This window comes from Poecilia mexicana, unplaced genomic scaffold (genome assembly GCF_051168715.1).
Source record: "Poecilia mexicana isolate PSO_F unplaced genomic scaffold, ASM5116871v1 scaffold_6, whole genome shotgun sequence".
Lineage (NCBI taxonomy): Eukaryota > Metazoa > Chordata > Actinopteri > Cyprinodontiformes > Poeciliidae > Poecilia > Poecilia mexicana.
In genome coordinates, this window is record NW_028263375.1 from 21,519,799 (window position 1) to 21,547,308 (window position 27,510).

Consider the following 27,510-nt stretch of genomic DNA (forward strand, 5'->3'; position numbering starts at 1 on the left):
CTGATTGGCTGCCTGGTGGCTGTAGGAAAGCAGCTACACCATTGGACCAGCAGAGGATTGTCAAGTCAATCAGACGTTGATGAGGCTCACCTGCACCATATAAAAGGCTCCTAAATTCATTCCTCTAGGGGGGCAGCTATTTTGAAGAGGTTCTGTGAAGCTGCCTCCTCTCTTTTTTTTTGGTGGTTGCAACTACTTTAAGCTAGCTTGGTCTTTGTTTGTTCTTGTTTGTTCAGTTTAGTTACTTTGACTTTGCTCCAGTTAAATATGAGTTAGAAGCCGGTGTTTGGGAGGCTGCGTGCTTCCCGCAGCCTCTCCTTTGCATGTGGTTTCTTTTCTTTGTGTTGTTTCCTTTTGTGGTTTGTTTTGAGTTTACTTTAAACTGACTTGTTTGGATTTTTTTTAACTTTAATTTGCTCCTGACATTATTGAGTTTGTTAATCCCTCTCTTTTTTTTGCATTAATTGGGTTAAATTGTATTGTTTTGTGAAACTTTATTTTGTAATAAATCATTTTTACTTTACACTGTCGCTCCAGACTCATTTTATGTTACTGCCCCTGGACCCCTAGACCTTGGGGGCGTAACACCATGCCTAGTGTCTGTTGAATTTTACCATAGGTCACATTAACATTGTTCCCCTATGATGGGCCGTATGAGTCTCACTGTACTTTTCATTGGAATCCCATAGACTGAAGACTTTTTCAACAGAGAAAAAAATGAATTCATAAAATTATTAGGAGCAATTTTTATGCCTGAGCCTTAAACCAGTTTGAAGAGGAATGACACTTATAGTGAATGAGTGTAGAAATAAGGTACTCCTTCATATGCTTAAGATTAATTGGTGTTATTTTGTCATAATCCGTGTTTCTGTGTATTTATTTTAAGGTTTTTCTGTGTTTAGTTTCTGTCCTGAGTCTCTGTTGTCTCTGCATCTTCCCCCTTGATTGCTTCCCAGGTGTGTCTCATTCTTAGATTACCCTCCCTGTGGATTTAGTCCCACCTGTTGTCTTTGTCTCTTGTCGGATCCTCGTCGTACGTCGAATGCCGTTTGTCTGCCTGCCATCACAGTTGAACTGTAAAGTCCTGTGTTTGTTTAGCTCTCTTATTCAGTCCTCAGTTTTTCGGTTGCTACTGGTAATTAGCTGTGTGCTAACTCTCTGCCGTGCCGCCTGTGTTGGACTGTGCTTGAGCTCTCTTCATTAAATCATCTTCATCATCATCGTCTGGGTCTCGGCATTCATCCTCACCACCACCAACCACACCCCATGACATATTTAAGAGACACAAACACTCTCATCCATGCACATTAGAAACCTGCTGCCTCTCAATACTGTTGAAAACCAAATTGATAAAAAATGAGTTAATTCATCATGGTTGACAGCATCTGCACGCCTGGGAACACATAGAATATGTTCACACTTCCATGTGTTCACGCAAACAATCATCAGCCGGGATCTCTGACACTGACTGATGAGTCAATTCATTACAAGTGTTGCCGAGGAAGAATCTACATCTGACACCTCGTCATCGCTGTTGCTTTGAGCATTGGCTGGTAATCACGTATGGATGGCTTATGATGTCTCAGAGGTGTAGCGCACAGAAATCCTGGCAGAGGCACAAGAATCTGCAACCTGATACATGCAGGCAAGGAAAGAGATGCGGGATAAATAAGCCCTTAAAGCGCTCCAGCGATAATGTGATCTCCTTCTTCCATCGTTCTCTTACACACAGAGACTGTAGAGTTAGGCTTACAGGATATAGAGTGTCGGTCACTACTATTATGAGCACTCAAATCAAGCCTGCGGTTAGGATTATGGTCACTCGCGCTCTTCCAATGAAATTAGCCTGTATCTCTAAAGCACCCCAATGAAGAAGCGAGAGTGTGAGCAGTCCATCTTCTCCAATATAAGACAAGCACCTCACTTCCCTCAGGAGCTGCCAGGTTTTATATACAAGCATCTTGCAGACTTGGACCAACTCCACTTTTGGTCTGCGTGTGGTCTCATTAATACCATCCGATCATTGTTCACAAATGTATTTGTATGTTTAAGCAGGTCAAACTAAAATGCTCATGTTTTTCAAGGTAACTTATGTTATAGTATTTCTTACACAGTACATGAGTTTGATTCCGGTTTTGCCGTCCAGCCTCTGTGTGAGAAAAAGTTCAGACAGTATTCTTACTTTTGCCAGTCGTGTAACATGGAACAATTTCTGCTCTTGTTGTACAGAGCTAGATGCCTGGAGATAAAAGGGACAAAATAAACCTGCTGCTGCACAACAAGGGAATTGCTTGTTTACTGGAACAACCAGCAAAGTGTTATCAAAAACGTTCCAAAGCAACTTAATGGGAGTGGAGGGAGATGCAGAAGCCACGCGATCTCCTGGTTTTTTAGTTGGGTCAACCAAAGAAAGACAATCCTACATGTTTTGGAAACACAGTGAAATCCTTTAATATGCTAAAATCAGAGATATTGAGTACAGCAGTGACTAAGGTCAGTTGTTAAAACTTTAAATGGGTTTAAACTAAAGACCCTGTTCTCTCTGAGCTTGTCGACAGTACAGTAGCTCTATCTGCCTGAGTGAGCACACTGGAAGTAAATAAATCACTGCCTTGACTGCACTTTAGCAGTAATAAATACACCATGGCAGAATCAGGCTAAGTGAAAAAATCCTGTATAACTGCCTGTGAAGGATAGTGAGATTGTCATTTTGTCCAAACTGCCAGTTTTTTGCAGTTTAAAAGAACTGAATGGTTATTTTATCTTAAAACGTTTACCGGCCACAGTTCTATGTATTATGTAGAAAGCTTCTCTTTCATGCAAACTTCTTAATTATTTAGAAGTGTACACAAGCTTCAAAGTAGGTAATTGTAAGGTTATCTTCAAAGGGTTACAATGTGAAACTTTTTTTTTTGGCTTCTGTAGTTCAGTTTGCATATTTGCTTTAATTCTGTCCATGTATACTGAAAATACTTAGAACAAAACAAACAAACATAGTAGCCACTTAATAGATCTTAGCTTATTATCAAAAACAGACTTTTCCTGCCACTTTGCATGGTAGACAAAGCACAGCAGATTTACTTGTAATTAAACAGTTAATCATCATCATTTCACTGTCAGACAATATGAAGATGAAATATGTTTGTCTTCCCTCTTGTCTTGTATGGAGAAAGAAGAACTTCAAGCTTTGGCTAAATGTGGGTGTATAAATGATGCAGCTTAAAAAAGGCTGAGGTATGTGAATGAAATGAACAGTTGTCATGAGGTATAAAATCTGATGACTTTTTTTTTTCCAGTAAGACATTAGGTTAATTCAAAGACTGAATATTATTTCCTTGTCTTTCTTTAATGCCAACAACTACAACAATGCTTCCTACAAGTTCAAGTAGGGGTTAAATCACTTCACAGTAAGATGGAATACTCCTTTAAAGAGAAGACACTTGATCTTGTTAAATCTTATGTAAAAGCAGTATACCTTATAAATATAGGTGAAACTAGATATTTACACACAGGTTACATAGGAAACATTATTTCCTCACATTCTGACACAGATGAACCTTTTCCTGTTTAAGCTGAGTTTGCGTTGTTAATGCAGGACCAAAATGCAGGCAGGAGCAAAAGAGGCACATAATTTAATAACAGAACTGAGCAAACTAACAGAGAGGACACAAGGAAAGCAGAACTAGAGAGCAGAGCGGCATAACGAAAGGAAGCAAAGTTAACAATTGAGACCAGGGAGTTTAAATACATAGGAGACGTGATCAATGACAAGGGAACCGGGAGTCTAATTTGGAGAATTTGGAACAGCTGTTGGAGCAAATAAGAGCAAAAAGGGAGACTGAGGGAAAGAAGACTCATAAACACAGATAATACACAAGGACCTGAACTAGATATAAAATTGAGAAATCAAAATCGGAAAAAGACATACACAAACATAAGAGAATAAACCAAAATGCACAAAGGGAAGAACACAGAAACACAAAAATAAGTAAGAAGCTAAACATAAAAGACAACAGGAAATGAACTGAACATGGACAGAATGTGCTCACATAAATAAACCAATTTACTAACCCTATTATCAAAAACAAACACCATAAAAAAAACACAAACACTCATGGATTATTTGAAAGCATTTTAGCTACAATTACCAAAATTATTTATTTGCCAAATTCCAGAATAATGAGGGAGAATTTTGAAAGTTTTCTTCAAACTCACAGGTTTACACACACTGAGGTTGCTCTTAGCAATTTAGGAAAGCCAAAGTGACATTTTCATGTCTGTGTAATGTTCTGATTTATCACCCTAAACACACTGCCTCCTTTAGTGACATCATAGTAAATTGAAAAATAAATAAAGCGTGATATCTGGAATGGACTTTTGGACTTCCAAATGTCTGGTTCATCCTTTGGTATAATTTATAGGTACCTGAAGGTGCCAAGTTCATCTGTTCAAATTATCATATGCAACTAGACTTCAGCCCTAGGCCTTATAAATCAGTCGTCAAGAAGCCTGCTTAAGTTGCTTGACAACTTAAGCAGGCTGCTGCTTTTCCCTGCTTTTCCAAAGCAGTGAGCAACGTATACTGATTTTTAAATGCCAGAGCTCTGGGTCTGTCCATTTTTTATTTATTTATTTATTTTTTTACATATGTGTATTGTTCATCTCAGCTGCTTGGTGAGTTGTTTTTAGAGCAGTCAGAGATGAAAAAATGTGCATTACGAACACAATGCGAAAAAGGTTACAATTAATTAAGCTATACTTGAAGAGTAACCCAGTTTGGGTAAGACGAAGCCTGGCCCTCTTCCTTTCTTTTCTGATGATCAAGACACATAGATGCACACAGATTACACCGCTAAATCAAGCTGCCTGTCCTGCTACAAGGCTACCCTACCTAACACCTGGGACCTTGATATATTGTTACAAAACTAACAAACGGCACTGAAGTCAATGCAGATGATTTATGCATGCTCATAGCTTCTGAATGACCTCTCTAACCCTCACACACATAATGGGAAGTGAACTTGTTGATCCAGCCCAGAAAGCCTCTCCTGGAACTTGCAGAAACCAAAAATCAGCCTTGGCAGCCTGTCCATGCCAAGGCTGATTTTTACTGATGTAGCAGTGCATTCCTAATCCTCAAAAAGCACAAATTTCAAGGTTAAATGAGAAAATTCTGTAATTTAAGGAAAATAATTGTTTATGTTACGGATGTCTCACTGTGTAAAATGTTCTTTTTAAAATAAAACGTAACAATAAACACGAGACGTGTAGTTATCGCTGCAGAGATCAAGTCAAAGTGTTGTGAAGGGATAAGTTAAGGGAAGAGGATTCTTTTCTAGGCGGCAGACGTGTGGCTTCCTGAAGAGGTTTTAATTAATTTTCCACCAATTAACAGCATATGGATTAACAGTGAGGCGCTACATCCTTAACATGAATCCACAACGAGTTGCTATTACAAGCTTGAGGTTGCAGTTTATTAAAACTCACACATGATGCTCACTAATTTTCACCCACAACACTAATCAGCAGGTTCAGGAACGGTGGGGCATGTTGTACTGAGCGTGCTCTGTGACAAAAAACCCTTAAAGGCACCGTCTTCTTCTGAAAGATAATGCCTGTTGTTTTCCTGTATGGTTCTAATCTCAAAGTCTGTCCACAGAAAATAATCCTGAATAGTTAGAAGAATGTTTTCTGTCAGAAGTCACAATTAACATGCATGTATGCACACACATATCGAAGAGTGGACTAACCAGGGTCCCAGTCAATATCCCAAGGGACGTAGCCTAGTTCTGCTTGGGGACTGGGAGAGAGTGGCAGAAGAAACTTAATGTTTATCATGTCTTCAGACCTTCCTTACAGATGAAAAATAATTTAAACTCTAGGTCATATTTCCACTTCTGTGTCAAAAATGGCAACAGGAGTAAGGAACAACACTCAGGATCAGTTTCTATATTTTAAGCCCAATAAGGCTGTTGAGGCAAATATTTGAAGACAGCTATAAATGAATGATTAGTTACAGCAATGTTTTACACTCGTTTATACAAATCAATAACGATCAACAATATCTGGCTTTTTAAAATACATTTTTAAATAAAAAATACTATTTAAAGTCAAACTGAAAATGGGTTTCTATAAAATAATTAAATAAAAACACTACTAAGCCAGAGGTCAGAGGTCTGGAAGTATTTTAAACTGGTATTGACAACAGAAATTGTGTTGGCTTTGCAGCTCAGAGGATGAAAGAGACCACCCGAGGAGGGGGAGAAGGGAATTTATACACACACACACACACATATATATATATATATATATATATATATATATATATATATATATATATATATATATATATATATATATATAAACATATTCTTTGCTGGAGCACTATGAGTAGAGCATATAAGCAGCTGATGATAATTTGACAAACTTCCACATTTCAGAACAGCTTTAAAGAAAGCAGAGGTAACAATTTAAATTAAGCTGTTTATGATATGAAATCATTCTCATGTCAAAATCTGCTTAGTTTGAGGCTACTGAAATATTATCTTGTGATCATAATCTGAATAATTATGATAGTAGTTATATGCAGAAAGAGGAAAACATGTCTTTCACATCTGACTGATATCGAAGTATGAGATGGATGCATGCATGATTAATAGGAGATTCTATTTAGGAGTTGTGACGCCTCTGACTTTGACACAGGAGACAAGAACTGCCACATTTCACATGTTAGATGCCTCAAAAGAGGACCTAACCCAATTTATACTGACCTCATTTAGCTAGGGATGCTGTTTGAGTCTGGAGGGGAAGAAAACAAAATTTGCGAACAAACAAGATGTGTCTGCATGCTCCGAGGTGGGAGTGTTTTCCCCGGGTCCTTGCATTAGTTACCGGGCTACAAACAGGTTAGAGCTCGTTTAGTGCTGGCCTGGCTAATGATCATTGTGTTGCTTTGAACTTAATCAGTTGATGAAGAAGCAGCTGTCTTTAGAAATTCTCATCAACAAAATTCTAGGTAACAAGTGGCCTCGAGAAAAAGGAGCCACATGCATTTTTTTTTAGTAGATTCTTGCAGAAAATGTGTATCTATAGGGATTCTTTTTGTTCAGTTTATGAAGGAGTACATATTTGTGGTAAATCCATGAAAAATATCAGTTGTGGAAAAGGAAACACCAGCAAGTAAGTGATGTAGTTTTATTTTAACAAGAAAGCAAAATATTAATATAAGGGGAGAAAATTAAACGTTTTGTTTGATAGTGTCAGTTCTGCCATCACAAAGAGAACAAATGAAAACCTCAACAATCAAGCCAGAATAATGGCAATTTGCTGAGTGCTTGTTACTCCCACTCACTGTAATGATAGCTCATTTCTGTCCCAGTTTTTATGGGCTAATCAGTTTTCCCTGTAGCCATAATTATTAGGGATTCAATGTAACACACATCAAGCAAGCCGAGTGACACAAATCAAGAACACCCACACACCGTACCGTTTCTGCTTGATGTAATAACGTGCTGAAAGGGAGATTTTCCATAAACTTTTAATTTATGGAAAAGTTTCTATAATAATTCCCATCTGTTTTTGACCATGTCTGGATCTTAAGCACTGAACACAAACGGCATTCCTCAACGGCCAGAGTCCTGCAACCTTCAGGTGTGTCCCTTTGTCCTACACATTTGATTTAAATGGTGAAAGTGTCTCACTAGCATGCAGTCAAACTCTAAAGAGCTTTGCTAATGAGCTCATATTGGAGGCAGGTGTGCTGAAGCACAGAACTGGAGGAGGACTGGAGTTTGAGACCACTGATCTAAAGGCAAATTATGAGACACAAGGCTCTGCTAAAGTCTGACTGGTCCCTAAAGTATCATTCGTGAGTAAAAGTTACACTCCATTGCTCTTTAAACTTTCCCTAAAGCTACTTTAATGCTGTTTTTATCTTGTGGAAAGTATGAAATAAATCAAATCAAATCAAATTAGTGTGAAAAAATGTAAGAAACAATTATTTCAAACAAGACCTGAAAACAACAGTTATTAAAAATGAATGAGAAACGGCATGCAACTACAGGGAAAATGAACCCGCTACCTATTATAATAAAAAGTTGGAATGTGAATAAGTTAGCTGGAGATATTTTTGACTCTGCTTTTTTTTTGAATTATGGCCTCTACAAGGAGCCTGAACTAAATATAATTTATCAGCTACTGCTTCTCATCATGCTTCTGCTAAAGAGAAGAAAAAATGTTTAGAAAAACAAGAGAACAACCTCTAATGTATGAAGTGGCTTACAATGACTAAAACATGAAAAAGAAGCAGGTGAGCACAGTTACAAAAGACCCTCTCACAATGAGAATTATCAAATGTAAGAGAATTCAGAGTTGTCATGAAATATGTTGATGAAGGTTGAAATGCCTCCACCAGTGTCAAAGCATTTATTTTAATATTCTTTAAAAGCACGTCTAACTGCACTGTGTATGAATGGTGCTATATGAATATACGTCCCTTTCCCATAGCAACTTGACTGAAAAGCAGCTTCACACAAGTAACTGGTCCAAGGCTTGAATATCTACAAACCCAGAAGAATCTTAACCCTTTTCACAAGATTGTTTTTCATGTTCTGTATGCTCAGTTATTAAAACTATATATCTTTGTATGTTCAATGCCCATTAAATTAGAGTGCTGGTGGAAAACATGAGTGCTGGATGTTGTTGCTGACCAAAAACATCCTTTCATGTCGTCCAGGTGCAGTTTGATTTGTGAACTCTCGCCACTGGTAATTCACGCCTTAACATTTGCCTTTAGCAACTCTGGAAAGTATGTTTATTTGTCTGCTAAATGCCCACCTTTGGAAAGCAGCGGCTCTTTACACAGTCGCTGTGTTTCCTAGCAACATAGTTTTTGTGCATTATGTGCAGTGCAAACTGTGACCTGTGTTGAATTGAATTGGGTCTAAAAATTTGACAAAGTTCGATCAAAAATGACATGGTTGGAGATCAGAAATGCTGGTTATACCGATGCCCATCTATTCTTATTTGGATCTCTTTCTACACATCAATAAATTAGACTGCTGGATTTTTAAATCCAGCAATTGATGACTACAACAGCTCTATCTGTATCACTGATATTAAGTGTTGAACATATTGAATATGTGAAAATATACATTACTACATCTGCATTTTCATTTTGCCTAGATTTTTTTATTTTTTTATTTATTTTTTTTAGTTCTTCTCTCCTCTTTCTCACCTATGTGTTTTGAGTGGTGCAAACAAAAGTGAAAAATAATAAAACCAGAATTTTTAGCTGGTATTTGAGGGGCACGCTCTCTGAATTTTCTTTCTTTTATTACTTTTTTCAGTTTCCCTCTAACTTTTTTTATTCCACTTCTAATGTTCCTCTGCCTCTTCTCTCTGGCCTCTGAACATCCTCCTCTGGGTTGTGTGCAAGCACGTACGTGCCAGTTTATCCTGCGGCGCATCTTTTTTGTTTTTATGTAAAACTGGATGGAAATAAAGAACAATCATATTCAGATAGGGAAACTTCTGATCTGATTTTTTTTTCTTTCTCGTGGTTGTAGTAAAACTATATAAAAACACTGTGGTTTTGTGCCTCCTGACAAATCTTTTAAACTCTGAGGTTTGATGGGTTATCAGGAGGTAGATTTCTGGTTCCCATGCCACTATGGCTCTCTCCATGCGCTACAATACAAGAGGTTGACGGACATTAGGATTTCCTTTTATCGCATATATCAGATTATGTCTGAGCAAAAACTCAGAGTAGTAACAAGTGGTGGGGACTACCACAACCATTTGGCTAGTAAAATAGTTCTTTAAGATGGAGACCAAACTCAGAGACATTGCTGACCAAGGACTGATTTCCTGGGTAACTGGAAGTGCACCTGGTTTTTTCTTTCTCTTTAATGCCCCTAAGTTACATAAAATTTAACTAAAACCATCCCAAAATGCCCTGATCTTTTAGCTCCAACAGCACTTAAGCTAAATGTGGTTAAAGGATAAAGTTTTAAAAGCATCACTACTGTATTTCTGACCAACTGAGTGACCACAGTCAACACTTGACACTCATAGACAATTAATTTGGTTATTTTTGCTGTTTAAATAGAAAAACATTGGACTCTTTGTCTTTATTAAATTATTGATCATTACTGTGAGTAACTAAGAATCAACTCTCCACAAGGTTATTCATCTATAATTCAGCCAAAATAATGTCTTGTTTTTGGAAATGCATACCAAGTTTGTCAATTTGCCTAAACTAATTCTAATTTCAATTTAGAGCTAATTGGCATCAAAAGCAAAATAATTATTACCTGAGGCATTTATTATTACATCAACCATATCTTTGGTATGCATGGCGTTTTTTGGTGCAATTTTCTAAAAACAAAACTTATCTGACTGTCAGATTATGCATGCTGTAATATCAGATGAGCAGAATTGATGTGGTTAAACATTTACTTTAAGGTGTAAAGTAGATACGCAAGATACGCGTATCATAGATACACAAGACTAAAGCAGTGTGTGATGGGGATCTAGGAATTAATGCATAAAAAGGACTCATGCAAAGCCTGCAGACAGTGTTTGCATCATAACGTCAACAGAACAGAGGGTCGAATGGATCATGCTTTGCAGTCTATTGTTCAGCAGGATTTCCATGAGGCATTAGAGTCGCATCAAAGAACTGTGAATATCATTTTCAAAAGCATTGGGTCATAACCAAAATAGTGACTGACAGTAAAAAAACATAAAGTTTAGAATTATCCTCATATCAGCAAATAGATCAGTTTTGATTATTATGCACAAATAGCAAAAACTGAGTAACATTTTACAGTGTAAATCACTGGCTTCCATTCTTTCCTCATATTGCTTACAAACACAAAATCTCTTACAACTGGATCCTCTGCCTTTGTTTTGGTCTACAGTGTGTGAACATATTTCCTTCTAAATTGCCCATAATGCTTCTAAATTATTTCGCTTAAGCTAGCTAAATATGCAGAAGAATTTGCCTTCATCTTTTCCAAATATTCCTGTAAATTTGTGCTGCGTGGAATATTCACAGTCATCCGGTGTCATCGTCAGAAACTGCTAAGAAAGAATGAAATGATCCCAAACTGATTCATGCTGGACTGGAGCCTTTCTAAATGAGGAAGCTAAACCGTGAGGGACTTCCTGGCAGGAGAATCTGATTTTCACTCCTATAGATTTATCTAAGTGAATAATGTAATATAGACAGCGTTGCTGTATCTCTGTCAAGCCAACCCCGGTCTTATGTCAGCAAAGATCTGGGTCACTACCCCCAAGTGTTTCCCACTGCTTTCATTAAACATTAACTATGTCTAAGTATATTTCTATGTCCTCGCCTCTGAAAACCCAGATGAGCTCCACTTGGAGAGAAAATACGATGCAAGGCAGCTGATATGTTTCTCCATCTGCTCCAATGAAAGGAATGTATGGAAGTTTTTGCTCTTTTTTTTTTTTGTTTGAGCAGCTTTTTCCCCATCTAAAAACAAACTCAGATGGAGTTTTGTTAGTTTTTTTTACAGCAATTTAATCTTATTAGATATATAAAATCTAATAACCTGAACTGTGTTTGTATAAGACTACTAAGATGGCTATATTTTTAAAATAGAAGACAAAAACTGTGACGGTAACAGAATTTAGAGAAAAAGATGGCGTTCTCACCGAGGTCACGTATTGTATATCCCGGCACAGTTTTGTTTCTCGGGGAAAGTCAGCCAGTTCCAGGAAGTTGTCCACCACCACTTGGCCAATCAAATCGTGTCGTGAGAACCTGTCAAAGTCATAGACGCTGAAGTGCAGCTTGCGGCTTGACAGCTCAGCATACTCCACGGGAAACAGAAACACCTCATCAAACACTGGGTTGAGAGTCTTGCGGTGCACCTTGGTTTGGTGCTTGGTTTTGCGGTCAGGCAGCAGGTAGATCTTGACATAAGGGTCAGAGGTCCCTGAGAAGTCCTTGGCAGGCAAGTCCTGGGCCTTATGTATCTTCACAATAAGCTGCTCCAGGTCAAAGTCAAACTTTAGGATGAAGTGAAGACGACCGCAGCTGTCAGTCCGACGACCGTCTTCAGCATCTACAGATCGCTGCTTGTAGAGCTCTGGTTTTATCCGGCCCAAACCGGACAGGGAGTCCTGGCGCTGAAACTGAGCTGGGTTGAAGTCGGGATTAGACAGGTTCATCTGACGACGAATGGAGTTATGCCTGTGAAAACGTATGTTAGTATGACATATCAGGTGTGACACATTTAACATTATGGAATCTCAAAGCATCCGGTGCATATAAAACTTAATATATCCTTCTTAAAATGCCAGGTTTCTGTGACATAAAACAATGTGAAATAATTTCAGAACCCTTTTCTCCCATTTATATGGCAATAATCTGTATAATGTAATGTCAAAGACAAATACCGCACGACTGCCCCAATTACAAATTTCCACTGGAATGTTCATAAAGTCATCTGGAAGCACACAATTGCAACTATTTTTATTTCAAGGCAACTAAAACAAAATAGTTTTCTAATAGATATTGAGTTTTGTGAAACTCAATCTCTCATCAGCATTGAATTGAATTGAACTCCAAACACTGGAACAAAACCTTCAGGGACTCATTTCTACTAACCGTACAGACGAGGTAGGCTCAGTAATTTGCCTCTGAACCCTGTCTCTGGCCAGAGTGTGAACTTGGTTCTTCTCCACTTTAGTCTGGGTCTCTAGCGGGATGTCAGGCGATGTGTGGCTTATCTTCAGGGCCGACTCGGGCACGGTCACAGCCGAAGGGGGGCCCGATGGTTCCTTCACACAACCATCCTCGCTGTATTCCCTTTCTTCTCCGTCCACCTAGACGGCATCCAGCAACATTTATGTTACTACAAACAGGTTGGCAGAAATATTACCTGTGAATATAACCGTAGAATCAAAAACATGTTGAATAGTTTTTTCTTCTCTTCAAAGCAATGGCATTTGAAAAAAATGTAATGGTTGCTGATTGTTTCATAATTGGCTACTGCATTATGTTTTTATGTACATCACTTTGAACTGCCTTGTTGCTGAAATGTGCTACACAAATAAACTTGATTTTGTTATAAAGACAGATCTAGAGAATTGTCATGTATTTAAGAATGCCAAAATGCCACCTGGCTCATGAAACATACACCTTATACATACGTCCTAACTTGCACAAACATTTAACCAGAATTATCATGTACATCTGGACTCCAAATCATGTCTAAATTTGTGCTTGAACAAAGTATTTGTATTCAATAACACATAAATGAGCTGTTTGTTATAGGCCATAGGTCAATTTTGAGTCTGTATCCATTATAGGTCGCATTGCTAAAATGAAACATCATCTCATGGAACAACTTCTTTACCTCTGTGAGGACAGGTTGTTGATCTCCTCCCAGGAAGTGCGCCCCCTTGAGGACATCTGGGAGGAAACGGCCACTTAGTGGCAACCAGCACAGTTTCCATGAGACAAAGAGAGAGACGCTAAAGAGCGCCAGACCACAGGTGGTCACCAGTAGGGACAGCAGACTCACTGATACATCTGCAGAGAAAGAGCAGGTGTTCAGTGAACAGGCAGTGAAAAACGCTAGCACAGACAAACCTACAGCAGAGTTCCATGGATGGCAAGCTGCATTCGTTCAGACTCCTAAATGAGAACACAATGTGACCTTTTTTTTTTTTTTTTTTTTTTTTTTTTGTAATGCAACTATTACAAAAGATGATGTAGTCATGCAAGGATAGTCCACGGATACTTTCAATTTGTGGTGTACCTTATCGGTATTTTGATCCAACAAGATTATTATCGGATCAAAATACCAATAAAATATTGCTCTTAACCGGGTCAAAACCTTATCTGATTTTGATCCAATAAGGTTATCATTGGATTAAAATACAGATAACCTTTTTCAGAAAATAAAGATAAACTTGGCTAATTTCAATTCAGTTCACAGAGTGGGGTTCTTAAGATATTTAAATTGCTTTTCAAGTCAGCAAATATGTTTTCCTTCCTTTCTCATCATGATTTCTCTGAAAACAAAAAGTAAAATAACTTTTTTTAGTGTTTTGCAGCAATTTTGTTGCATTTTTATTATTACTAAATATTTCATTGAGAATGCATAATCATGCAAAAATTTAACAAGTCTCCATCTCTAGCAGCAGTCTTCACTACTGCAACCCAAGTGGCACTAACCTACTAAGTGTATAAATGTTGGCATAATCAATCTGGGACATCAGAACTTGTGACTATTCTCCATGTCTGCAAAGCTTTATGTTCTTTCCCTGTTGTCTTAAAATTCCACCTTCATTCCAACCTTGTTAATGATGTGTTACCTTCAAGATAAACTTAGTCTTCTACTATAACTATTTACAAAGTTTGAACATGAATGGGATCTTCATGAATCATTTCTGTGCTCATTTGGTTATATATTTTGGATCATAATTCTGATGGACCATAACAATCCATTTTCAATGTTGGGTTCTCAAGCCTTTTGGGAGGAAAAAAAAAACAAAAAACAGACCTACAGTATCACAGATCCTCCGCCATGCTTTACAACTGACATAAGATGTTTTCCTATTACTTTTTGAAAAGCTGAATTTTAGTTTCAATTCACTTTGTCACAGCTAATGATCCAGCAGAGTTTTAAAAACTTCACTCATCTGTGATTGTAGGACAAAAAAAAAGCCTTCTAATACAACAGGTTGCGACGTACATGATGTTGGTCTAATGTCCCATTTCCACTGACTCTCGTGGCTCAGCATGGCTTTACTCAGTTTGACCTCACTCTATTCCACACAGAACCTGTAGTGTTGAGAAATGGATGGCTCAAGTTCTGGCTTGAACCCCCACATCCATCCACCAGAGTCTTCCTCTATTAACTGTAACTGTGGGCCATTTTGTAGTGGCTCATGCACTCCATAAAATGCATGTATATTTCTTGACAATACAATGAGTTGACATAGTAAAATTATGCTTTGGTTTTATGCACGCTCCTATGGTTGTGGATTTCTCTCTTTATTGACACAGTTGAGTCTTATTAACTTTTCTCTGCTCAACTCAGTAAAAACCTTCTCGATTCTACTTGCTCCATAGTCAATCAGTAAATTGCTGTGAAATGAGAAGAGCAGGTGCTAGACTGGAAATGCATTGAAACGCATGCAAAGGAGGATGAGTAGAGTAAACTCTGTGTATGGTGACATGGAGGCAGGAAATACTTGGTGCCTCTCCAACTTTGTTTGTAAAATGTTTAGTTGTTTTAAACAGAAAGCTAACACCTCAAACAATCTAAAACAGTAAATACTACCCCACTAAAATGCTTTAGTTATGTTTATTTTGGGATAGTAAGAGAGATTGGGATAGTAAGTTTAACCTTTCATCTGAGTACAAAGGTAATTTCATAATCATAGAGGAAGTGCTTTTTAGCCTGCATACACGCTCACAGTTGCAAGCTTACACATACACACACTTAAGTGCTGAACATCACAGAGGCTTAAGGTTTTGGAGTAAGACCCTCTAGAGGGGGTGTAGCATAGAGAATAAGAACTGAAGTTTGGTTCCTGGTTTGCTGCTTCTCTTTACTCACAAGTGGACTAAGCTGAAGTTCCACCGCAGGGACGGATTCTCTGCATCATGACAAGTGACATTTTGCTTTGTAATTGATTGAGAATTGTTTACATTAACTCTTTGAACTTATCCCGAAATTCCCTTAATTGTCGAGTCATTGTCCACCTAAGGAACCGGGTGTTTCACTGACAGGCACAAGGGTGCAGCACTGAGGCACATTTATTTTAAAGCCAAAAATTATAGAGACTTTTCTTGTTCTAGGATGTAAGAATTTCACATCATTCATGGTGTTTCCTGTTAATAAATCTTAGACAGATCAGTTTACTTGTTCATATTATGTATCTAATTCTATTTGAGGAGGAAAGACATATCCAGATCTATGACAGCAAACAACAGACAAGAACTAGGATTCTCTCTGCACTGGTTGTCATTCAAGCTAAGTTTAATCAAATTACATTCAAAATTAACTCCCCGGAAATGAAAACAATCTGATTTAAACTAAAACAATTCAGTTTTATGTGCATGTTTCTGCACATGTTCACCTACACAGTAGTATTTCTTCCATAATTCCTACTCCATTTAGATTGTAAACCGTATAGCAGAAAATTGGTATCAATTAAGTTCAATCACAGGCATTGATGAGTCCCTTCTATTAGTGAAACTTCCACCATGTCATTCACTCTGGAGCTTATTAGTATAAATGTGGTTTTATCTAAATGACAACTAGAGCTAAAGTCAAAAGAGACAGAAGCAATGCAATAGAGAAGTATTATGAACCTGAGTAGAAAACTGTGGATGAATAAGCTAGGTTTGTATTTGGAAAAAAATAAAAAAATAAAAATACTCTGCCATGACAAGATAAAAAAAAAACTTTAGCCTTACTACACATCTTTTTTGCAAAGGGAGTTCACAACACATTCAGAAGTGGATGCATAATGATTGATGGATATTTGAGCTCATCAAACATGAGTTATGTTATCCATTAGCAGAGAAGAGGTTCTTCCTCTTTAACAGCTGGGTAATAGCATAGTGTAGAGTCAGACAGATGATGCTCCCCAGTACATCTTTCTTGGGAAGCAGCCTTTCAGTAAGTCATCTAAAAACCATGGCAGAGGCGGTCTGCTGAGGTCAGATGCTTTTCAGGGGAAGGGTTTCAGAGCTGAGAGCGTCCCCCTGTACATGTCTCTCTCGATGGTTTTCTTTGCTGCTAGTCATTCCAAATTAGATCCAACAAACTGAAGGAACATCTGAACTGTTGAGCAGCACCAAAACTTGTGATCCATCGAGCACCCACAGTGTTTCAAGGAGGATAATTTCCCATGTGCATTGAAAATTCTGGAAAAGAAATGTATATAATTTTTTAAATAAAAAAGGTTTGAGTTTCCAGAAATTATGCATTCTTCCAAGACATCAATGCAAAAATATGAGTGAAGGTTATTTAGACTGATATGTATTTAAGTCACATCCATCCATCCATCCATCCATCCATCCATCCATCCATCCATCCATCCATCCATCCATCCATCCATCCATCCATCCATCCATCCATCCATCCATCCATCCATCCATCCATCCATCCATCCATCCATCCATCCATCCATCCATCCATCCATCCATCCATCCATCCACAATTACAGAATTTATTTGAACACCAAGCCAATGATAGTTTTTTGTTTTAGACACTTCTATTTTTTAGGACTGAGAAATTAAAATACTGTAAGTGTTTAGCAACCTGAAACTCCAATAGAAATAACTTTAAATCCAGGGGTTGTGTGCAAAATGCCAGACTGTCTAACACTGTAACATTCTCATAGTTCATTGCTTGAATTTTGTAATGCAGTCTTGTCCATGATAATGCCTCTAAATTCAAACCACGTTATTAAAATGCAAAGATGTAGAAATTAGGATAGTCAAATGGTTTCCATAGCAACTACCAGTGGCTTTGTCAGCAAAGCAGGTGGCTGTGAACGTGGAATCGGTGTGCCAGGAACAGGTTCATGCTCATTTAATTCATATTTTTGTCAGTGTAGTATGCTGACTGTAGTGGAAAAAAAAAGTACGTTCTTGTTATGAGTTTCATCAAACATAATTAAACCTAAAAGGCAGCTGAACTAAAACCTCAGTATCTCAGCAGCTAAACAATTCATGATTGATCAAAATGTGGAACAGACTTTAAAACTAGACCTGATTTACCAATGAGGCAGATAGACAGCAGGTTATTCCAGCAGTGAAGAGCGGGAGGATCACCCTCTTTAATGAACTGGTTTAGCCGAGGATCAGAAACAGCCAATGAGACGAGACCCAAATCAGACTACCAGAAAGCGACATATATAGACGCTGTTTGCGCCTTTGCAAAATGTGACTCTTGACATGTATTCGACAAGTAATGATGGTTATTTGAGCTTTATGAGTTGTTTGTGCGTTGTTTACGCATCGAAGTCACATCAAAGTAACATGAAATGGTCATGTGCATGTGGCCAGGAAGGCTTTCCATAACTTTGTGCACCTGTGGCCACAGAACAGATTGGAACGCAGGTGACTTTAAAAACATTGTCAGCGTTGTGATCTCTCTTGTATTCAATTTTGCTCTTATTGTTACAGAGACAAAAAAATTACTACCTGCTTTTATTTTCAGCAGACATGTATTTGTGACACAATCCTACCTGCATCACTGTCTCCTTGATGTTTTTTTACCCACTATTTTGGGTAAAAAAAAACCCATACAAAATCCATTAGTCTGAGTCAATTAACTTTTTAAAGCCTTTTTGAAACCCGTTGGGTGTCCCTTCCTTTGAAGTCCTTTTGCGGGGTGCAATCAAGACAGTCAGGTCTCCACTCTATTGAGTTAATTGGATTCTGTTAATCAGTAAGCTCATTCGTCACTGAAGGAAGTCAACAATTATAATTAAAAAAAAGGTCAGAGGTTTGCTAAGAAACTGTCTGCAGTGGGGCTGCTTCTTTTTTATGTGACAATAAATATAGAAATAATGGTAACAGAATCAAGGTTTCTGAGAACCAATAATAGTTCAAGATGATCAATGTAGTGCAATCTATAATGGAAAATTTCAATTACTTGGTTGGTTGTCATTTAAAGACTCCCGAAGAGCATCTTTTTACTATTGGCTAGTCCAGTAAAATCATGATGCATTAGGGTGAAACAGAATTTCACAAAGAAGATCAGTGATAGTGTTTTACTCTACATTGTGTCAAATAGACTGCTACACTAGAGGTGTTTTACTGCCCCTGAAGCTAATAAAACTTTAAAACCCCAAAGTGAACTGACACAGCAACGGCTGCTTTTATTGATTTCAACTAAATCTCCCTTTGATGAGGCACTGTGTACACAAACAGCGGGTTTTAGTGTGGCTGATGATTGTCTAAGGGTTATTTGAACTGAGAATTGTGATGCAGAGCCAAAAAATGGAAAGTAAAAAAAAAAATCCCACCCCCACTAGCTTTGGGGGTTCAATATGCTGCCAGCTCCACATGTTTAGCTCTTAAAATAAAAGCACAAACACAGCTGCCACTTTACAATGTTAAGCAAGATTTGTTTCTTCTGTTCTTTTTTCATAAATAATCAATTGATTTACCAGTACTTCAGCTGGAGATTAGGTCAAATAAAATTGTCTTATGGTTGCAAAACAAGCCCAAATTATCAGCTCCCCATCCCTTTCCTCTACAGTTGGTATAAAGTGCTTGTGCATTAGCAATGTGTTTAGTTTTCCAAAAACACACTTTATTATGGAAAAAGTCTTAATCTGTAACTGTATAACATGGAGGTTGTGTAATCTACTTACTCAATATTAATCTGTTTGTCTTGGACCTTTTATACAATTCTTCTGCATTGTCTTGCCTTGTAGTAAATTTGACAGAAAGTGGACTTCTGAAAAATTGGTTGCTGTCATAAATGTTTTCTAGTTCTGAATAAACTTTACTATCATGGAATTGAAATGCTTTAAAGCAGCTTAATAACTATTCGTATAAATTACTATGAATTGATGGACATTGATACTTGTTTTCTTTAACTTTGATAAAGATACACATGACTTCTACTTTTCCTCCTAAATCCAATGGAAACTGCAAGAGTATACTTAGCTGTACATCAAAGTTTTCTGACCGATCACTGATTACAAATCTTTAAAAACCCGACCTGCTGATTCTGATTTTGGCCGATACAATTTTTTTTTGTCTTGGCAACAGTGGGGTGACTATTGTTGACTGCAAACATGTAGACATGACATCTTTTTTAAGTCATCCAGAGGTCACCATCCCCCCATTTCCTCTACAACAAACCATAGTGGTCTACTTTTTTTAGAGCTTCGTTTGAGCTGGTTTGTGCCGTTAAAACTGTTCTTTGTGCAGCTTTCGTTTCTGAGCTCCAAAACAGGCCAAAGTGCTCCACTTTGCTTTGAAATTTTAACGGCACAAACTGCACAAAAGTGGCTTTAATAGTTTATTCTATTTGCTGAAATCTTTCACAAATCAGGTTTTTGTATCTGCAGGAGACATGGATACATCTGAGGAATGTCTATTTGATGAGGTAAGGAATTATGCACATTTATCCAATTCTTCACTAAATAATACCATAATAACAAGACTTACGAATGGTTAATAACTTCTGGATGGAAACGGTAACATCGTTCATGGAGAAGGCTGTCTGCAGAAATGTGTGGCACTCTTTTCCTAACAGGTTTGCAGAAGCAAAACAGGATTCACGGAAAGAAGAGAAACACACACGGGTAGTTGCGTGATGTATACAGAAGTGAGCGCAGTGTCCCTCAAGTTCGAAACCACATGACTGCGGGTTGACTGTTCGGCTCCAGATGAAATATGTGTGAGCCTATAGAGTGACCAATTAACTTGTGAAAAGAAACCAGAGTACCAGGAGAAAACCTAAACATACACAGATATTCTCAACACAGGAACCCCTGGCCTGGATTTGAACATTGGACCTTCTTTCTTTGAGGCAACAGTACTCACAACTACGCTGGCATGCATTCCATAAGTTTCCTAATATCAGTAAATGATTCAACCTTACGGTTATATTGTTACTCCAAGCAGGTAAGACAGAGAAAGCCAATGATTATGACAGAATTGTTGTTTTCTGCAAGGTGTAGAATCACGTACAGACCCAGGTCAAGTTGCAGCCTGTGGCTATCTCGTTAAATGCTTCTATTTCCAATTGGAACAATCTTCTATGTTCAAAACATGTTTCAGCTCAAGAAATAGTTACAGCCCAGTCAGTTATGGGTCAATAACAGGCACACAGAGACTGAGGGAAAAGGGTCTTTCAATGGCAGTCATGTTTTAGAAGAACATTTACAAACGGCTGAAAGATAAGAGCTGTACATACATTCATAGACATTTTTAAGAGAGGAGAGGAGAGGAGAGGAGAGAGGAGTCATTAACTTTATTGGGTTCACTCAAGAACATCACCAGAGGCTTGAAGATTTCTAAACCAAATATCCAATAATGTCATGTTGCCAAGCAACGATACCTCCAAAATGCAATCAAGGGTGTAATGAAACCAAACCTGTTTCTCTCGGCATTTAATCAATCTCCCAACTCGGAGACCAAGAAATGAACATAGTTTTGCCTTTCAAACATTTAAATTTCAACATTGCTCTCATGTGGGTGATTTGGTTCAATCTGTTCTGCTTGATAGAATATGAAACAAACTTGTTTAACACTTAAAATCGTCATCCTGCATAGTTATAGATACAGCTAGCTACAAGTTTGAGCAGACAAGTATTTATGTCATTTCAGCTTTTTACACAGGATAAAATGAAATATGGTACTTTTGGGAGTACAAATACTGCCAAAAGTACCTACACAGATTGAAACTGTAACACATACAGTTTTAATCTGTTTAGTGCAAGTCACATGAGTTACTTTCCCAGCAGCAACCTTCCCCATGTCAAAGTTTGATGTCTTTTGGTCTCAGTTATTCAAAATCTTATTTATTTTTATAACTAGTTTTTGTCTCAAAAAATATATAACGACAAATAATAAATGTTAGTTCTGACACCCATGTCGCACATTTTCTTGAACAGATCAACTGTGGCAGCTTGACTTATCTTGATATCAAACTAGATAAATTACAATATCAGGTACATAGACTGGTTATGGTGGAGCATTTTTAAAACCACATGGTGTTATGGGGATTTCAGCAGATGTACCAAATTAAAAAAGTACTTAGACATGCCACTATTGTGACTGTACCAATCATTGAGTCTAGGAGGACGCATACGGTTTTCACGGCTGGATCTGAGTAGTATAGTTATGTAGCATTGCACATAGTGTCCAGACACCATCTTAGTCAGTACACCGTTCTGTACGCTGCCATCAAAGTAACTCTGACCTAGTTAGGTGTTTGAAAATGTTCCAATCAAGTGAAAAAGAATAAGCCTAGACTTTGAAAACGATGCTGATTGAACTCGGCAAATTATGTATTTTGTGAGATAATCGTAGCTCAAATCGTACCTCAGATTTTGTAACTGCAGACTTTTTTTTATGTTCAAAAAGACATTGAACAAATCAACTTAGGTAGAACAAGTTGGGATAATAAAAATTGCACTTATGTCTTATCTCCTCTTTAAACAGAGAAACTGAGCAAATGTTTGTGAAAACCATCATGGAATTTGCTTTGCACATTATCCTCCTGCATGAAGCTGCACCAGAAGCCTGAAATAATCAGACACATTTTAGGGAAAAGCAAAGAGAGACTTAGCCACTGAGTTTAATCGTTTTTACAGCCACAATCCATATCTATTTAAGTTTACACTTGTAAGAACAAATTTGTAGAGTACAGTAAACCTAAATAATCTATTTTAACCTGAAAATAGTACAAAAGTTTCCTAGAGGCATACTAAAAATGTGCAGTAATTGTGAAACTAGAAAATATGGGCAAGAAAGCAGACTTTGTGATTGTGCCACCAATCTTAGCACCCACAGCAGGTGGCATTGTGAAGTCCCATCAAGTAGCAAGCACCCACATAAAAATAGTGGCACAGTAGTAATACGGTTTTACAAATTTCACAGCAGCAAAGACATGTTCACCTTTCACAGTAACCAGGTGAATTGATTACAATTGACCACAGATTTTAAAGGTCTTTATAAATGGGCTGCACGCAACTGTTCTGCAATTTTCGCCACACGTCAGGCGGAGCCGTTAGAATGTAAAGAACCGATTCTGTGAACAGGTTTGGTTTGTATTGGAAGTTTCAGTATCGACTGATTGTAATCTGTGTGGCACAAGTACAAAGACTATTTTACCGGTCAGTTAGAGCCATAATTCTTGCTTGTTTGTATGTATCCATTATTTTACAAAGTGAAATGCAAATGTTTCTTTGCACACATTGCAGTTTTTCGTGATTGTTGTTCAATATCTTTTCTTTACACAATAGAATAAGCTGCTGTTAAAAATGCAGATAGTTCTTCTCGTTCGCTGAGAGCAAATTTCAAAATCAACAAATATCAAACAATTTTTTTCCCCAAATTCTACATTTTTATTTCTTTCCCAGCAAATGGGGAAAATCTTTTATCCATTCATTCATCCATTAACCAGCTTATCCATGTTGAATCTCAAAGAAGGGCGATTAGGCATGCCATTGGGCAAGGGATAGGAAGCTGCATCATACTATTGCACTATTGGCAGTAGTTCGGTAGTCATGACAACTTTCACAAGGAGAATAAGCCACAGAAGGTCATTGCTGAAGAAACTGGACTAAGGTCTCATGCCAGGCTTCATTGACCCAGTAAGTCTTTTAAGTTAAACCAAGAGAAACTGAGTAAAAACAAAAAAGCTGTTTTCAAATGATTACATTCCTTATGAGGGGTTTAAAACCAGCCTGGCCCTGAGCTATGAAAACGTGATTGACCGCTACGTCTAATAATCTTCTCAAGAATTTGTAGTTCAGAATTTTAAACGTGAGAAGTTGTTACTGGTAATAGGTTCACAGCAGTAGAAATAGGTCATTTCAATCATTCAGTTGTTCAATTTCAATTATATGCCCAAACTGATATAAAGCTAATCAAACATAAATTGTTTTAGTTCCTATCATCAGCTTTTTTGGGGGGGGTTTGCTGATTATACGTCAGGATCAGTTTCAATCAATTGTATTTTGCTAATATTTATATGATATTAATTTAACCAAACTGTTCAATAAACAATTCGAATGATCCTATTCCATACTATACACCCCAAGACACAAGCAGAAAAACTGTCCTTTGTTGTGACTATTTTTTTTTTTTGTGAGCCACTTATTTGGGCCTCAGCTGCACAAGGTCCACATTGAGACTCTTACAGCTGCTAAAATGAGAAAAAAAACAGAAATATTGAGTATCACTGCTAATCTCCAGCCTCTCCCACAATGATCAGAGGGAAAATTGGTTGTTGGGAATCAAACTGTGTTTGTGCGAACATTAATAGTAGTCTACAAGAGGAAGTGGGTCACACTGTCTCTGGGGAACCAATCTGGTAGCTTGAACCTTCTTTCCAACACACACCTTTAATAATGGATTGTAAAAATTTGAAAGGGTGTGCTTGTTACAATTTAATAAGGGGGAAATAGTAAAATGAACAAAACGTGTGGACATGCACTGCATGTCGTCTATCAAGTCCATCAGTACAAGTATTTCCATTCATTTTTAATAGAGTGATATAGATATATTTCATGGTGGTTTTAGCTGCAGAATATCTTTACAATTAGCTTAAATTGTGTGCAGACCAAACGTCTCTTAAGTTAGGTAAGTTAGAATTATATAAAACATTTCTATTTATTAAATAATGACAGAGAATATGTCAGGGACCTATTAATGTCTTCAAAATTAGAAGATCTAATCTCATCTTTGAAGGATTCTCCCCACAGACCCGTGACGTTCCAAGTTGAGGTCAGCAGCTCACCATTCCAACCATAAACAGTGCTGGTGGCGCACCACTTCCCTTTCTTCACCCGAGGGCTTAAGACATGCTTCTGCAGCTCAGACGACAACAAAGTTGACCATCAAACTACGACTTAAGATGTCCTGGTCCCAAGAGCACAGATGGACACCCTTTTTGCTTGAACATCGTGTTTGCTATGAAGACTCCATAATGAGCACAGAAGTTCAATAACGAAACAACACTCGGGTTCATGTCAAAGGGGCCATTCGTCCCAACCAAAAAAAAAGGGTGGATAATCTGAACTACTGTTAAGACAACGCAAACAGAATTTAATACAGTAATGCTGGCTTAATGAAAGGTATGTTTAATACCTGCTTATTTTAAGGTACTTTTTTTATCTGGGAAAAGAGTCTCATTGGAAAACATTCTTATCAATTTAATGTGATTTTAAGGGGGGGTACCAGACACTTAATGCCATTTTATAGCACAATCAAGTTATTGTTAACTTCAGTTGCTATAAAAAATACTATACATCAAATACGACTCATAAAAAATTTGACTTAGTAATTTAACACCTTTGAATTAAATGTCTGTCTCTTTAAAAATTCCCACTTATTCTGAAACTCTGCCTTCAGACAGTCATCACAACATTGTTCCATGTTTTTGCTAGCTTTACACTTACAAAGTAGCTCATGTAATGAGCTCAGCAGAGTTCCACCAGATGTTTGCTAATTGCTGCTGGGCAGTCTGAAGGAGTTGAGTGGGGCAGTTGTGGGGGAGGGGGGCCCGTGATGTGGAAGTTCAGTATCTTGCAAACTGTGCAGCTCTGAAGAAGAGCTGCGACTCAAAGGCGGCGTTCAGTCCACCCAGGCATTTTGCACAGCTTAATGGTTGCCAAAGGAGACTAAAGGATTTATCAAACATGCATGAAACTCCAGATATGTTTTCGATAAGGGAATAACATTATATCAAGATGTAAAGCTTTACATAATATTGCCTCTTTAAAAGAAAAACTAGGATTTTATTTATATTGAGAGCCCCATTATGGTTTTATGTCAAGCAGCACCCCTGGTTTGTACAAAGGACAAACCAGGGGTTTACATTGCTGATCTTAGTGCTGGGAGTTGTGATTGATAATGGGTGGGGCTGCTTCTCTCTCTCTCTTTCTCCCTTTTCCAGTCTGGCCGAGTGAACAGCAAATAAAACCAGCAGTTCTATCCAGCCAATGTGAAGGAAAGGGTTGCTCACACACTCGGATCTAAAGTGCTTTAAATCCAGTGGATCTAAGGATCTGAGCAACAAGTTTACAGCTTAAACTTCTGAATTGCTAGTTAATTTGGAACATGCAAAAACTGTTGGTGTATGTTATTTATTTTATTTTATTTATTTATTTTTACTTTTTACATCAGAAAATCAGGGGTTGCCCTCCTTTCTTAAACTGAACATCGATTTAAAAAAAACAGAAATTAAAGTGTTATTCTGTGATTCAATTTAAAATCAGGTAGAACACGTGTGATCTGTTTAAATGTTACATTTAGTTTCTTTAAAGCGGAAAAGGTCCCTCTCATTATAGTGCAACGCAGCTGTTGAAATAAATAATAATTTTAAAAAAAAGCTTCACTCTTGTTAAAACATCTTCTCAAATAGCTCCACAAACTCACTATATAATGACATAATACAGCCTTGATTCTGACTCAACAGTAACTACAGTGAAAGGCTTTGTGTCACAGAGCCTGACCTGAGTCCGTGTAGCGCGGTCTGGCGAGGTCCCTGAAGTAGTAGATGAAATCCAGACAGTTGTCGTCCTGCACCTCTCCCTTTGAACACAGGTCGGAGAGCAGTTCCAGCGCCTTTCGACAAATCTCATCCTCTCTTTCTGCAGGCATTGCCTTCCAGCATCCTTCTGACTGCTCCGGCTGATCCTATTTGCCCCGCACACGAACACGCACCCACTCGGCCAAAGCGATCGCTCCGTCTCACAAAAGCATCCACCGGCGTAAATACGCACGGCAGAAAAAGAGAAAGATCGCCAAGTAGTTCCTGCGCGCTCGGCGCATTCGCGAAATCTGCTGGAAGTCGATTTTATCCAAAGTTGAAGTGAGTTTGAAGGGGACGGGAGACGCGCAAGGTTTAGGGTGAGATTTAAGAAGTTTTCATCTATTTAAAAATAAATTTAAAAAATCCGTGTTTTTTATGTTCACTAGGTATTGCTGTTATGCACCCTCGTTTTCCTCTGATTGCTTTTCTGTGATCGTCGCTCAGCGATGCTTCTGAATCACTCCTTCTCCAGGCTTTGCCTGCGCCAGTCAAGGTCCCTCCTGAATGAATGCGCTCCTTTCACCGCGCTCACTTATTTCTCAATGCACTGATACAAAAAAGACAGACAGGAAGTTCAGCCTCCATCATCACTACCTCCACCTCCTTCACCACCATCACAAAGCCATCCTGAAAACTAGTGTTGAAAAGCCCCTGTCCTTCATTTTTCAAAGGTGCATCTCAGTGAATCATAACGTCTTAGGTTAATTATTTTTCACTAATTCAGTTCAAAAAGATGAAAAAAAAAACAACACTTGATAATATTTATTAAGTCAGATTATTTCTGTCGATTAAGGTCAGGGATCTGCAGCTTTTAGGAGATAAGAAAAAAATGATTGTAGGAAACCTGTAGTCATTTGTTGAACCACTATTTTCTATTTGTAGGTTTAAAAATATAACGGATTTTAACCTAATGCCAACATAGAGCTAAAAGAATATTACAAGTACTTTATGTTGCTCAAATTGATAAAAACCCGTATTAGTAATTAATATGATCATATTGTATTTTATTTTGTAAATTACAGGATTTACAGGTATTATAAAATATAATTTTAGGCTATTATTTGTCATTAGGACCTTGTTATAGGTGAGTCTTCTGATAACAAAAGCCCAAAATGTGTTTCTCATAAAATATAATAATAAATATTAGAGTTAATAATGATAGCGTTATTTTCTATACGTCCAGCAGACAGTCATACTCCCTCCACAAGATGGATCATCTAAA

At 37.7% G+C, this 27,510-nt stretch overlaps 1 protein-coding gene across 1 annotated transcript in view; it reads right to left on the reverse strand.

The window, feature by feature from the left end:
• syt9b (synaptotagmin IXb) overlaps positions 1-27,081 on the reverse strand; it is a 42,256-nt gene extending 15,175 nt beyond the window's left edge. Inside the window, exons 1-4 of the mRNA XM_015009094.2 lie at positions 26,209-27,081; positions 13,392-13,567; positions 12,641-12,858; positions 11,683-12,223 (exon numbers count right to left, since the gene is read on the reverse strand). Coding sequence (XP_014864580.2) covers positions 11,683-12,223; positions 12,641-12,858; positions 13,392-13,567; positions 26,209-26,356 — 1,083 coding nt within the window. The 5' untranslated portion in view covers positions 26,357-27,081. The remainder of the gene's footprint in view (positions 1-11,682; positions 12,224-12,640; positions 12,859-13,391; positions 13,568-26,208) is intronic.
• Positions 27,082-27,510: the final 429 nt, after the last annotated feature.